The sequence below is a fragment of the Chlorocebus sabaeus genome, chromosome 21, assembly GCF_047675955.1.
Source record: "Chlorocebus sabaeus isolate Y175 chromosome 21, mChlSab1.0.hap1, whole genome shotgun sequence".
Lineage (NCBI taxonomy): Eukaryota > Metazoa > Chordata > Mammalia > Primates > Cercopithecidae > Chlorocebus > Chlorocebus sabaeus.
Window position 1 is genome coordinate 107,173,173 of NC_132924.1, and position 12,804 is coordinate 107,185,976.

Below are 12,804 nucleotides of genomic sequence, written 5' to 3' on the forward strand. Positions count from 1 at the left end.
TAAATTAAAAACTGCCCTTGGGACAGGAACAGTGAGAGGCAATTTAAAAACATTTCTGGAAAAGTAAGAGGCAGGGTTTAAAGTGGTCAGCACACCTCAGTTTCAGATCCCTGAAGGGTGTTTGTGCATACGCATGAATAAGCATCACAAGCCCTTTGACACATGTTAATTGATTTATATACAAAACCTTCCCTCCAACATTTACACCTAAGCTTTGTACATTCACCTCATATGCGGTCTCATCTATTGGGAGGGCACAAAAGTAATTGTGGTTTTTGCATTATTTTAATGGCAAAGACCACAATTACTTTTGCACCAACCTAATATATAACGGATTATCTGCTAATATCTAATGTCTTTTTTCCCCTCAAAGAGGCATAGCTTTTTACTACAAAAACTCTAATTATATTTCCAAAAGGCAGATAATCCTGATGGTAGGCAGTAATAAGGTGTTGATCTGATAAATGAATATCATTTTATTATTACAAAAATTCATAATAAACAATACAAATTAATATGAAATATTGCATATAAATAATAACAAAATAATATAAAATATTAAAGTTTCATTATTGGCAGAATTGAGACTTGTTGGAATTAGAAGACAGGGTTGAAGTGACTGGCCACGGGATCTTAGATGAGATGCTTCACCTTTCTGAGGCTTGGTAGCCTTTAGAAATGAGGATAATCTGGAAGCCATTATCCTCAGCAACCTAACACAGGAACAGGAAACCAAACACTGCATGTTCTCACTTATAACTGGGAGCTGAACCATGAGAACACATGGACACAGGGAGGAGAACAGTGCACCCTGGGGCCTGTCGGGGGCCAGGAGCAGGGAGAGCATAAAGATAAATAGCTAATGCATGCGGGGCTTAATACCTAGGTGATGGGTTGATGGGTCCAGCAAACCATCGTGGCACACCCTTACCTGTGTAAGAAACGTGCATGTCCTGCACATATATCCCAGAACTTAAAATTAAATTATTATTATTATTTTTTCTCTTTTTTTTTTTTGAGACAGAGTCTTGCTCTGTCACCCAGGGGCTGGAGTGCAGTGGCGCGATCTCGGCTTACTGCAAACTCCACCTCCTGGGTTCACGGCATTCTGCTGCCTCAGCCTCCTGAGTAGTTGGGACTATGGGCACCGCCACCACGCCTGGCTAATTTTTTTGTATTTTTAGTAGAGACGGGGTTTCACCGTGTTAGCCAGGATGGTCTTGATCTCCTGATCTTGTGATTCATCCGCCTTGGCCTCGCAAAGTGCTGGGATTACAGGCGTGAGCCACCTCGTCTGGCCAATTAAATTAAATTTTAAAAAAAGAAATGAGGGTAACCCACCTGTCCTGTTAATCTCTAATCTCACAGGGAGATTAACAAGAATGTACACTTGAAGACCTTTATAAGTTACAAGGCACAGTCTGCATTAAGTTAATGTAAGGACACTGGGAAGTGTGAAATGCATAGCCCTGTGAGGGTGTGTGTGGGAATGATGAGGTAGCAGGTGAAAAGCCCAAGCTCATGAAAACCCAATGTTGGTGCTTGTTATTTTGGGAAAAGGAAGGCAACTGAGCAGTCCTCTTAATATTTTAAATAGGAAAAGTCTGAATATTGGTTCTCCGTAATTTTTATGCTTCTGCGATTAACAGAATTAGATCAGAAGAAGATTAAAGTGGAAGAAAAGGTATGTAATCATGTCATACCATTACCATTGTGTTTATGGGTTAATATGCTCAAAAGCTCGTGTTGCCTGCTGTGGAAGCAATATAATCAATAAATAAGACACATAACAATATGTACATTAATTCATTTAGGGAATGTTTCCTTGTCTTAGGATCTGTTTGTTTAACCCTCTGCAAAGGTGAGTATCAACACAAATGTAGTGAAAGGCCTGATGACTTGCTGTTAGTACAGTGAAGAGGTTGGCCGTAGGGAACAGAAGCAACACTCCACTTATATAGGTCATAGCTTTATGGCAGACTATCAGTTTGAAAAACTATCCTATTTGGAAGGTGTATGATTCTATCTGTGTTACCTGAAAAATTCATTTAACAACAAAATGTACTATAATGTCACTCTACCATATAATCGAAAGGTACTCAAATAAATCACTACTCTGATATTTTAAATCCTTAATTCTGCTCTTTAAAATAATGATTCATCTAGTCACAGAATTCCAGAATAACCAGACCTTGAATGCTAGCACCTGCCTCCCTGCTTTTCAAACTCATGGTCACTGCTTTGTCTTGCTTTAGTGGTTGGTGACAGCCAAAATCTCTACTAATGAAGGATTTCTTACACTGGATGCAAATTTGAGATGGGAATGAAAACAGGTGTAAATATGTAGAGAGGCACGTATTCCATCTCATAAATGCCTTTCTGAAATCTTGGTTAAAAATAGTTACAGATGCCAGACTGTCATTATTCTCACACTCAAAGGTACTTATTAGATTCCTCTTTTCCTTTAACATTTTGCAAAAGGAATACCATTTAAAACCATGTATTAAGTAAAGATATGGCATATGGTAGATGAGGATAATGTATTTAGAAGAATGGGAAAGACAAGGGGATGGAGAACTGTACATTATGAAGAAAAGGCCCATATCTTTGAATGAAGAAAGTTATGCTAAATGAAGAGGAAGTTTTGGTAGAATTTGAGATTGTGGGAATTGTTCTTGGTGAGATGGTATGAGGAAAACATTCCCCACGCATCAAAACCTGGAATCTACAGCTATAAGTTTTATTCATTTTTCACATATTGAAAGTTGGAATGTTTACTATATTAAAAGTAATCATAGGCTTTAGAGGGGCTGTGGGTTTTTGTTTGGTGTTGGTTTTTTTTTTTTTTTTTTTTTTTTTTGTCATTTTCCCTCCCAAACCAGGCAGTATAAAGAAGTAGGAGATCAAAAGACTCCACTCAATATTTTAAAATAATTATCATTTCTTGAATTTTAGGAAAATTAGCATAGACATGAAGACTGAATACTAACATTCATGGGCATGTGTTAAATTATTGTGTGTACCTGGCTGCATGTGTACAACATTTCATTAAGGAAAACTCCAAGCTTTGTCTCCTTTTAAGAAATAAAACCTTTTTTCCCTTTTACATCTCTAATTCTGGAAAAGGTTTCGGCAGTGAATAAATATGATCCTCCCCCTGAAGTGCTTGCAGCTCAAGACCACCTGACCCATGTTGTCAACAGCGTGATGCAGCCGCAGAGGATCTTTGACAGGTATTTATTAGGAATCCACAGGCCAGAATTCAGGGTGAGCAAGCACAAGACAGCCTCATCATTTCCCCTAGCCCTCTATTTTGTGACCCCTTTATTTCCGATAAAGGCTGCTTTTTACCCTTCTCTCAGGGAAGGGACCAAGTCTTTATTTGATAGATGATATTGTCTCCGTTATGGTATATTATTAATATCATGTACTTGAATGTGCTGCTTGCTTGCTGGTATTTCCCCAAGCGTGGTGATGAGTTGATTCATCTTCACTAATTTGTCTAGCCCCTTGTATGGTGGCCATTCTGTGCCATACAACACTGAAATCTTTGGAAAAAAGAAAAAAAAAAAGTCAATTTTTCTACCTTATGAGAGAAACACAGACCTTAACCTTAACAGAAAATTGTGATAATTTATATCCATTGTAAATTTTCCCTCAGCTGTGAGTGAATGCTAAATACCCTTGCCAAAGACTGTTCCATGAATTCACATTATTAGGGAGTCCCTTAGAAGGAAACCCAGCTAGCCTAAGGCAAACCCGAAGCAGTCTTTGCACTAAGCTGCAATAAACTCAGTAGGGAAGAGTCACCCAGCTCGATGGAACACATGAACAGAGTCTCTCACCTCTGAATTCGAAGACAGATTTACCGTGCTTTCTCCATTTCTTTTTAAAACAATCTGTTGGAGCAGATGGCCATATATGCTATAAGTATAATGGAGAAATTCTATCAATACCCAAAGGCATTTTAAAAATACTTGTAAAATCTCTTGGATATAAATGGTTTCTTTTCTTCATGTGGTATTTGCTCCTGTACTTCACATGGCTGGTTTCCCACAGAGAGCAAAATGTTTTATTTTGCAACCCAGGACATGAGTTTTACATATAATTTAATAACGTAGATATTGACAGTTTTACATGTTTATGGTGGCCCTCTAGGTGAAATGAATTATCATTTATTTACATGCATCTGGAAAAGCACATTTGATTCAAAAGAGGGGCATTTATCTCCTCATTGTATTTCTTTTCTAGTTTATGGTATTGCTAGTTGTTTCATGCTTTAGGGTACACTTAAATAAAAACATATATCAAAGACATTTGCAGCAGTGTTGGATAAACACATATGTCTTGATCATTTCTGGCTGTCGGGCAAACAAGAACAAAGGCCAAGTAGGCCCAGATGTTCCAGGATGGAGTGGCATTCATTGTGGAAACTCATGGACACAGAACCAGTAGCTAATGTGCAGGCCTGCAATGCCCTTCCTACTCTGTCTAGGCCAGTATACCGCTCTCTGTCAGCACCAGAAGTCAAGATTCAGGAGAGGAACCCCAACCCTTGGCTTTGGGACTTGTATGCTGCATTACTGGGGAATCACTGTCCCCTCTCCTGGTAAAATTGAGGTGAGGATACAGTATTAAAATGACATGACCAAACCTTGACTCTGGTCTGGTAGTCATTGATAGCTTCTTACCTTCTGATATGAGAAAGTTCTCCAGACTCATCTTGTATATGTCCTGTCCCAAATCTGTAATCAGCCTTTTCTGCAAGAAGCTCCAGTTTTAGTGAAAAGTAGTATTTCCCATTCCAGTCTGGGGGTTAAGATACTCATTGCTACCAGGTTGGTCATTTATTTTGAGGCCTTTTAGTGGAAAGAGCTAAGAATGTAAATCTTTTCATCAGTTCATCTGTCCATCCATTCATTCATCCATCCATCCATCCATCCATCCATCCATCCATCCATCCATCCATCCAATCTATTTGTACCTGTCTATATTTGTTCTATCTATATCTATCTCTGTCTGTTTGGGTAGACCTACCTGTGTTTATCTATAGATAGATGGATTAAATACTTTCTGAATTCTTGATATTTACAATTTGATTCCACAACTACAGTTAAGCTTTTACTCAACCTCCTTGCTATTGTATGGGTATTTCTTTTTTTCCCACACCAAGAAAAGAAATCTGGTTCTAAGGGACACAGAGGAAGATGAAATTACCAAATCCCATAATTACTTATTTGAAAAAATCCTAGATTGTAGCACAATGGTATCAGAATACAAGTACTAATACTACCACCAAAATGATTCCTGAAAACATTAAAAATATTTTTTTTGCCTATAATTTACCAATTCCCTCCCGTGTTTTTTACTATGGTAAAATATATGTAACAAAATTTGCCACTTTAATAATTTTAAAGTGGACAGTTGAGTGGCATTAAGTACATTCATAGTGTTAAGTAACCATCACCACCATCTGTTTCCAAAACATTTTCATTACCCCCAACAGAAACTCTGTACCCATTAAGCAATAACTCCTGGTTCTTCTCTGCTCCCAGCCTCTAATAAGCTCTAATCTACTTTTGTCTCTATGAATTTGCCTATTCTATGTATTTCATATAAGTATCAACCACCCCGTTTAGAAAATAGTGTTGTACTATATTTATATTGTCAAAACTTATAGCCATCACATACCGTGCTTTCTCCCTCTTTGCTCTCATTTAGTCTTAATTCTCTGGCTAACTACATAGTTGTTGCTTACTACCAGTCGTTACATTGATGTCCCTTGAGTCACTTTGGTTGTATGAAGCTTGTTTTCTAGTAGATTCCTTAGGAAGGGATATAGGATCAGTATCCTCTGAATTCTTGCATGTTATAATAATGTGTGCCCTTTATACTTGAAAGTCATTTCTGCTAAATATAAAATTCATGACCCATGCCTTTTTCCTTGAATATATTAAAAATGTTACTCCATTGTCTTTTGGCATAAAACATTGTCAAAATCTGATGATAATTTAATTTTCTTTCCCTTATAAGTAATGTGCTTTTTCTTTCTCATTGGAATTTTTTTTCTTTTTCTTTAAAGCCCAGTAATTTTACTAGACTATGTCCTGGTATTAGTTCCGGGCTGATATTTCGGGTATAATGTGTGCCCTTTCAATGTATAGTGTTTGTTTGTTTTGTTTTGTTTTAATTTCAGGAAAGGTTTTTTGAAGTATAGCCTCTGTTTTCTGTTCCTTTGCTTTGGTTTTCATCTTCAGGAAGATCTCTCTTGCTTATTTTCAATATTCATCACTTTCTTTTTCTTAGTTATTTTTTTGAAAAAATATATTTTGAGGTAATTGTAGATTCACATGAAGTTGTAAGAAATAATACAGAGAAATTCCATATACCAGTCACCCAGTTTTCCTCAATGGTGATATCTTGCATAACTATAGCAGAACATTAAAACAAGGAAATTGACCAGGAAATTCACCAGCCTTATTGGATTTCACCAGTTTTGCATGTACTCTTTTGTCTTTAGTTCTGTTTACCTCTGTGCAATTTTATCACACGTGCAGATTCATCTTAGTGCCACTACAGTCAAGATATAGAGCAGTTTCATCACAAGGATCCCTTGTAATACTCTGTAATAGCCGTAGCACCTCCCTGCCCCTCATCTTCCCTAACCCCTGGAAACCACTAATCTGTCCCTGTCTCTATCTATAATGCTGTTATTTCAAACATGTAATATAAATAGAATCATACAGTATATAGACTTTTGGGATTGGCTTTATTTGTTTCACTCAGACTAATTCCCTGGAAATCCATTCGAGTTGTTGCATGAATCAATTATTCATTCTTTCTTATTGCCATGTAGCATTCCATGGCATGGCGATATCACGGTTACTTGAATTGCTCACCTGTTGAAAGACATCTGGACTGATTCCAGTTTTGGGTGATTGCAAATAGGGCTATCATGAACATTCACGTGCAGGCCTTTGCGCATGTATACAGCTTCAGCCTGCCTGCTCTCGGCAGTTACCCAGTGGCTGTTTTGGGGTTCACTTGCTCTCAGATCTGTCAGATGCTGCCCATTGCTTCCTTCTTCTTCCTCCTGCATTGATTCCAGTACCACACAGGTTTTGTGGGTCCGTAGCTCTTGGTGATACCGTTTCATGTACTTATATGTGTTCCCTTAGGCTTTTGTTCTCAAGTTTTTCTGTTTTTCTGTGGGAATTCAGAGAGACTGAAGAACTATGTTCTTTCATTGTTTCCACAGACTCTACTCAGAATCTACACCTTCATCTTCACAGAATCCACACCTCAGCCATGTGGTTTTTAAAAACTTTATATTTGATTCTAGATTGCTACAATTTGTGTCATGAGTAGAGTCTAAACACATCGTTCAGTGTGTTGCAAGAGATTTTATTTTTATTTATTTTATTTCTTATTTTTATTTTTGAGACAGTTTCACTCTTATTGCCCAGGCTGGAGTACAATGGCACCATCTTGGCTCATTGCAACCTCCATCTCCCAGGTTCAAGAGATTCTCCTGCCTCTGCCTCCCAAGTAGCTGGGATTACAGGTGTGAACCATCATGCCTGGCTAATTCTGTATTTTCGGTAGAGACAGCGTTTCTCCATGTTGCTCAAGCTGGTCTTGAATTCCTCACCTCAGGTGATCTGCCTCAGCCTCACAAAGTGCTGGGATTACAGGCATGAGCCATCACGCCCAGCTGCAGTAGATTTTATTAATGAATTCATTCTTTAGTCCAGTCTTCAGGTTTGGCAGTCAAGCCTACATTTGTATATCAGCTCTCCCTGATTAACTATCACTTTGAGCAACTTAATTAGCCTCCTTGTACTTCAGTTTCTTCATACGTTAAAAGGGGATAATGACAGAAACATCTTCATTAGCTTCTTGTGATAATTAAATGAGGTAATACATGTATGACTCTTAGAATGCTTCCTGGCACATAGTAATTGCTCAGGTAAATTTTAGCTATTACTGTTAAGTTGGCTTTGCATACCTGCATTCTAATTCAGTAGTTATGAATATTTATCTTAACTTTACAGTCTTATTTAACTTTAACAGTCATTTCTTTCATTGATCAGTTTTGGGGAGGAATATTTCACTCTAGCAATCAAGAACCAATAAATATTAATAGTTTTCCTTTAAAAGTCATGGTAAAGCAAATTTACGGAAGTTCATATTTTACCTTATACTGTTATCTATGCTTTGAATATGATTTTTGACATATAATCAATCTGTTTCCGGAAAGGACAACTATTCTTCTATGCAGTGTCTTCTATAGTGAGTCCTCATTCAGCCGGGTTAATGATGGCCTAATGGATGTAGTTCATGTGCTGTCTCCTTGGCTGCAGTAGGAGAACTGACTCTGCTCCTGTGTTGTAGCACTCTTCCCAGCCTGGATGCCCCTTATCCCATGCTGATACTAGCTGGTCCTGCAGCTTGTGGGAAACGAGAACTTGCCCATCGCCTCTGCAGACAGTTTAGCACTTACTTCAGATACGGGTAAGTTTGTTTATTGGCTTGCTAAGACTTGGAAATTTATCTGAATTATTGGAAGTATCAACAGTTCATTTCTAGTAAAATCTCTGATATTGCTAATGTTGGCTATTAATTTTAAGGAAGTTCAGAATGTACAAAACAACTTAATATTTAAGTTACACTTTATAGCAAAACCAAAAGTGGTAAGTAAATTGAATGGTCAATAGATATTAACTCTTGGTAAAGACAGAGCACCAAGCGAGTATTAATCCTTGACAGTAAATTATTGATAAAATTGGATCAATGTGATTACCTGGTTCTGGAATGATAGAATCTTGATTCTTGTGCCATTCTAATCGATATGGTAAAGATGATTGCTAAAGTATACTTCTAGCAATAGAAGAACTTACCATATAGCAGGAAGAAACAAAATAATTTTTCTTTTTTTTTTTTTGAGACGGAGTTTGGCTCTGTCACCCAAGCTGGAGTGCAGTGGTGCGATCTCCACTCACTGCAAGCTCCGCCTCCTGGGTTCACGCCATTCTCCTGCCTCAGCCTCCCAAGTAGCTGGGACTACAGGCGCCTGCCACCTCACCCAGCTAATTTTTTGTACTTTTAGTAGAGACAGGGTTTCACTGTGTTAGCCAGGATGGTCTCGATCTCCTGACCTCGTGATCCGCCCACCTTGGCCTCCCAAGTGCTGGGATTACAGGTGTGAACCACCATGCCTGGCCAAAACAAAATAATTTTTCTTTTGTGAAGCAGACAGTAAACATACAGCAATGACTCCCCTGTTCCCCACAAAAATAAGCAAGCAAACCAGCATGGTTCATTCATGCTGTTCCCTACCTTTTCCATAAAAGGCTTATCAGCTTCTTTGTCATTTATTATACTGTAATATACACTGTATTTTTTTTTTTAACTTTAATTTTCCAAATGCTTAACTTAATTCAGTCTCAGCCCAAATCACCCTCCAGGGTTTGAAAATAAACATCTTTTTAATTAAGCATAATGGCATTTGAAGGCAGGCTTCTCCTGTTGCCTTGCGGTATGACAGCATGAATCACCGTGTTGTGATGTATGATGGGCAGATCTGTGTTCAGGGACAGACTGTCCTGTCTGAGCTTGGAACATGTGCCAACGGCACTTCAGCTTCTTTGTCTCTGACAGGTCTTCCTCTTTTTTTTTTTTTTTTTTTTTTTTTTTGAGACGGAGTCTCGCTCTGTCGCCCAGGCTGGAGTGCAGTGACCAGATCTCAGCTCACTGCAAGCTCCGCCTCCCGGGTTCACGCCATTCTCCTGCCTCAGCCTCCTGAGTAGCTGGGACTACAGGCGCCCGCCACCTCGCCCGGCTAGTGTTTTGCATTTTTTAGTAGAGACGCGGTTTCACCGTGTTAGCCAGGATGGTCTCGATCTCCTGACCTCGTGATCCACCCGTCTCGGCCTCCCAAAGTGCTGGGATTACAGGCTTGAGCCACCGCGCCCAGCCGGTCTTCCTCTTTTGAGTTGTTTATCAGGAGGAAGGAAGAAGGGGCAGCAAGTTTTTCTTTTTCTTTCCTTCAGGTTAGCATTCAATACACTTCAAGTTTTCTGGAGCAAATATTTTGCTTAGTGATGTCTTAATGACCCAGTTAAAATAGAGGAACATATCCAAAAAACTAGAACCATCAGAAAACACACACACACACACACACACACACACACACAAAACTCCAACTGAGTTTAAAAAGTTTTTTAGAGCCTGAGGATAGTGGCTTATGCCTTTAATCCCAGTTCTTTGGGAGGCTGAGGGGGGCAGATCACTTGAAGCCAGGAGTTCGAGAGCAGCCCAGCCAACATGGCAAAATTCTGTCTCTACTAAAAGTATAAAAATTAGCTGGGTGTGTTGGCACACACCTGTAATCCCAGCTGCTTGGGAGGCTGAGACATGAGAATCCAAGATTGTGCCACTGCACTTCAGCCTGGGCAACAGAGCGAGACTCTAGCTCAAAAAAAAAAAAAAGATTTTTTTCAGAGGTTTTGGTGACTCAAATTTAGAATTGTCTGTCACCTCTTAAACTGGTTTCCTCTTGTATTTTTTATGTATGGCAAATAAATTACTTTTAGATTAGTGGTTCCTGTCAGTGAACTGAGGATGTGACTACGAAGATATATAGGACAGCCAGAAAAATAAGCGCAAATTATTTCCTAATGCTATTACAAAAAAAAAACTTCCTTCCCTGAAGCTACACATGTTCAAACAATGTAAACACTATTTCAAACAGGTCCATTTATTTAGATATTTAAAATTACATCCTTTATTTGAACAACTCTAGGCCACACACACTATGGAATAATTTATTGATTAATATATTTTAAATACCCTGAAGTAACAAAAATAAAAGTTAATGTTAGAATAAAAATACACAGTACATTATGTTTCTGTGGATGTACTGAACCTGCTTTAAAAGATAAGCTGAACACAATGAATGGAAGGTCAAACTAGGGCAAAAGGGTATATGCTATTTTCTAATGCATAAATTTGGAACTTTTTAGCAAACCAAAGTGACCGATGAGGAATCAAGGTTTTCTCCAGTTCCTTTCACATCTCTGATACCAGTTATGTAGCAAATGATTGGTAGCCCAGTCCTGTTTATTTCTTTGTGATATGCTACTGCCAAGACATGCTTTGTTGGATATGTTTTTAGAGGTGTTTATTGACTCATCATCAAGATTTGGAGCCAATTTGCCCTTACATTCTTATCTGGCGAGGCCTCCCAATTACTCATTTTCATTAAATCTTTTATTTCCCTAAGTAGAATGCTTATCCATCATGCTTGTGATGAGTTGATTTAATGTCTGCTTTCCTTACTTGTATGTAGCCCATTGAGGGTAGGGCTCATGTCAGCTTTGTTCACCATTGAGTTCTCAATGCCCAGTATATGGCCAGACACTTAATATGTGTGTAATAAATATTTGTTAAATAACTGACTGACTGATTGAGTAAATGGTTGGCTGAATTAATGGCATTGTGTGCAACAGATCATAGAAATGACTACAATAAGAAGCATGGGTGATTTTCCCCAGCCTCCACTGATGGAGCTATGCAGAGATGAATGGATTCATCCACTTGTTCATTCTTTCAATGAATACTTATTGATTTCATCTCTTGTGCTAGTCCCTGAGGGTACAGCAGGAATAAGATTGGTGAGGTCGTTGCCTTAATGAAATCTGTAATCTAATGGGGGACTCAGACCTTAGGTAATTAGTGCTATATGAAATTTAGGTGGAGGTACAAGATGGCCAAACAGAATCCTAAAATTAGCTTCATGCTCCAGTACTGTTACTGCTGCCACTGCTATTTTTCTCTTCTGGCTGGAATTAGCGGTGAGTAGAAAGATACTCCTAACTGCCCCCCTCCCGACTACAAACTCATTCATCTACCTCCCTCAGAGGTTCAGAAGCACCATCCAACCATTCACTGTCATCTTCATGAAGGCAGAGGTCAAGGTTTGTTCAATGGCAAATTATTCTAAGAATTTCATCAAGGCATGGATAAAAGACTATGCATCAGATGAAAAAGGGTGTTAGGTAGTTACTTGATCCATTGAGAAAGTAAGATAGTGCTACCATTATATGCAGCAACTTTCTAGTTAGAATTTAAAAATAAAACCAAAGCACCTTCTCACATTCTCAAGGGCAAGTCATTGCTCTTGTTTAGATTTTCCTTTCTATTATTCTTTATCCAACATAAGTTTTACTGATTTTTAATTATGTAAAAAGAAAAAAGGCATGAATAGAGTCTCATGGTGAAACATAAAAGCATTTACAAAGGCACTTTCTCCACCATTTGCTTGAATCATTTCTTTCCCTCTTCCTCGTTTAATTTTTTCCTGGTATTTTACTTCCTTTCTAAATTGTATTGACCCAATATCGAGATATTCAATGAAATTTTCGCGCACTAAGTTGCATATCCAGTTATATAAATGTTGAAAACGTAACTCAGTCACATAACAAATATTGGTGTGGCTGAGAGATTTTGCTGTGGTTAGGTTTTGATTTTACTATTTGTTCTTGGTTTTAGAAATATGTTGAATGTTCTTTCTTTACCAGTATTAGTTATGGGTGACCTGGAGATATGCATTTACTTTCTTCAAAGTCTCTCTATTGATTTCTAGCTGAGCACCCACAAATCAGTGACTTCCTGGAAAAGTGCCGGATAATGAGGGCAACACAAAACAATATCAGCATGCCTGTCTATCTTCTAGATTTAAGGCCATGAAAGTGATCTGAATGGCCCTGAAAGAAAAACTTTATTCTTTTTTAGATCATTATT

The 12,804-nt window shown here is 38.3% G+C and overlaps 1 protein-coding gene across 2 annotated transcripts in view; it reads left to right on the forward strand.

The window, feature by feature from the left end:
- Positions 1 to 12,804, forward strand: part of LRGUK (leucine rich repeats and guanylate kinase domain containing) — a 130,203-nt gene that overhangs the window by 48,491 nt on the left and 68,908 nt on the right. For both annotated transcript variants that reach the window (XM_007982970.3, XM_007982967.3), the window contains exons 9-11: positions 1,598 to 1,684; positions 3,127 to 3,233; positions 8,395 to 8,514. In XM_007982970.3, coding sequence (XP_007981161.3) covers positions 1,598 to 1,684; positions 3,127 to 3,233; positions 8,395 to 8,514 — 314 coding nt within the window. The remainder of the gene's footprint in view (positions 1 to 1,597; positions 1,685 to 3,126; positions 3,234 to 8,394; positions 8,515 to 12,804) is intronic.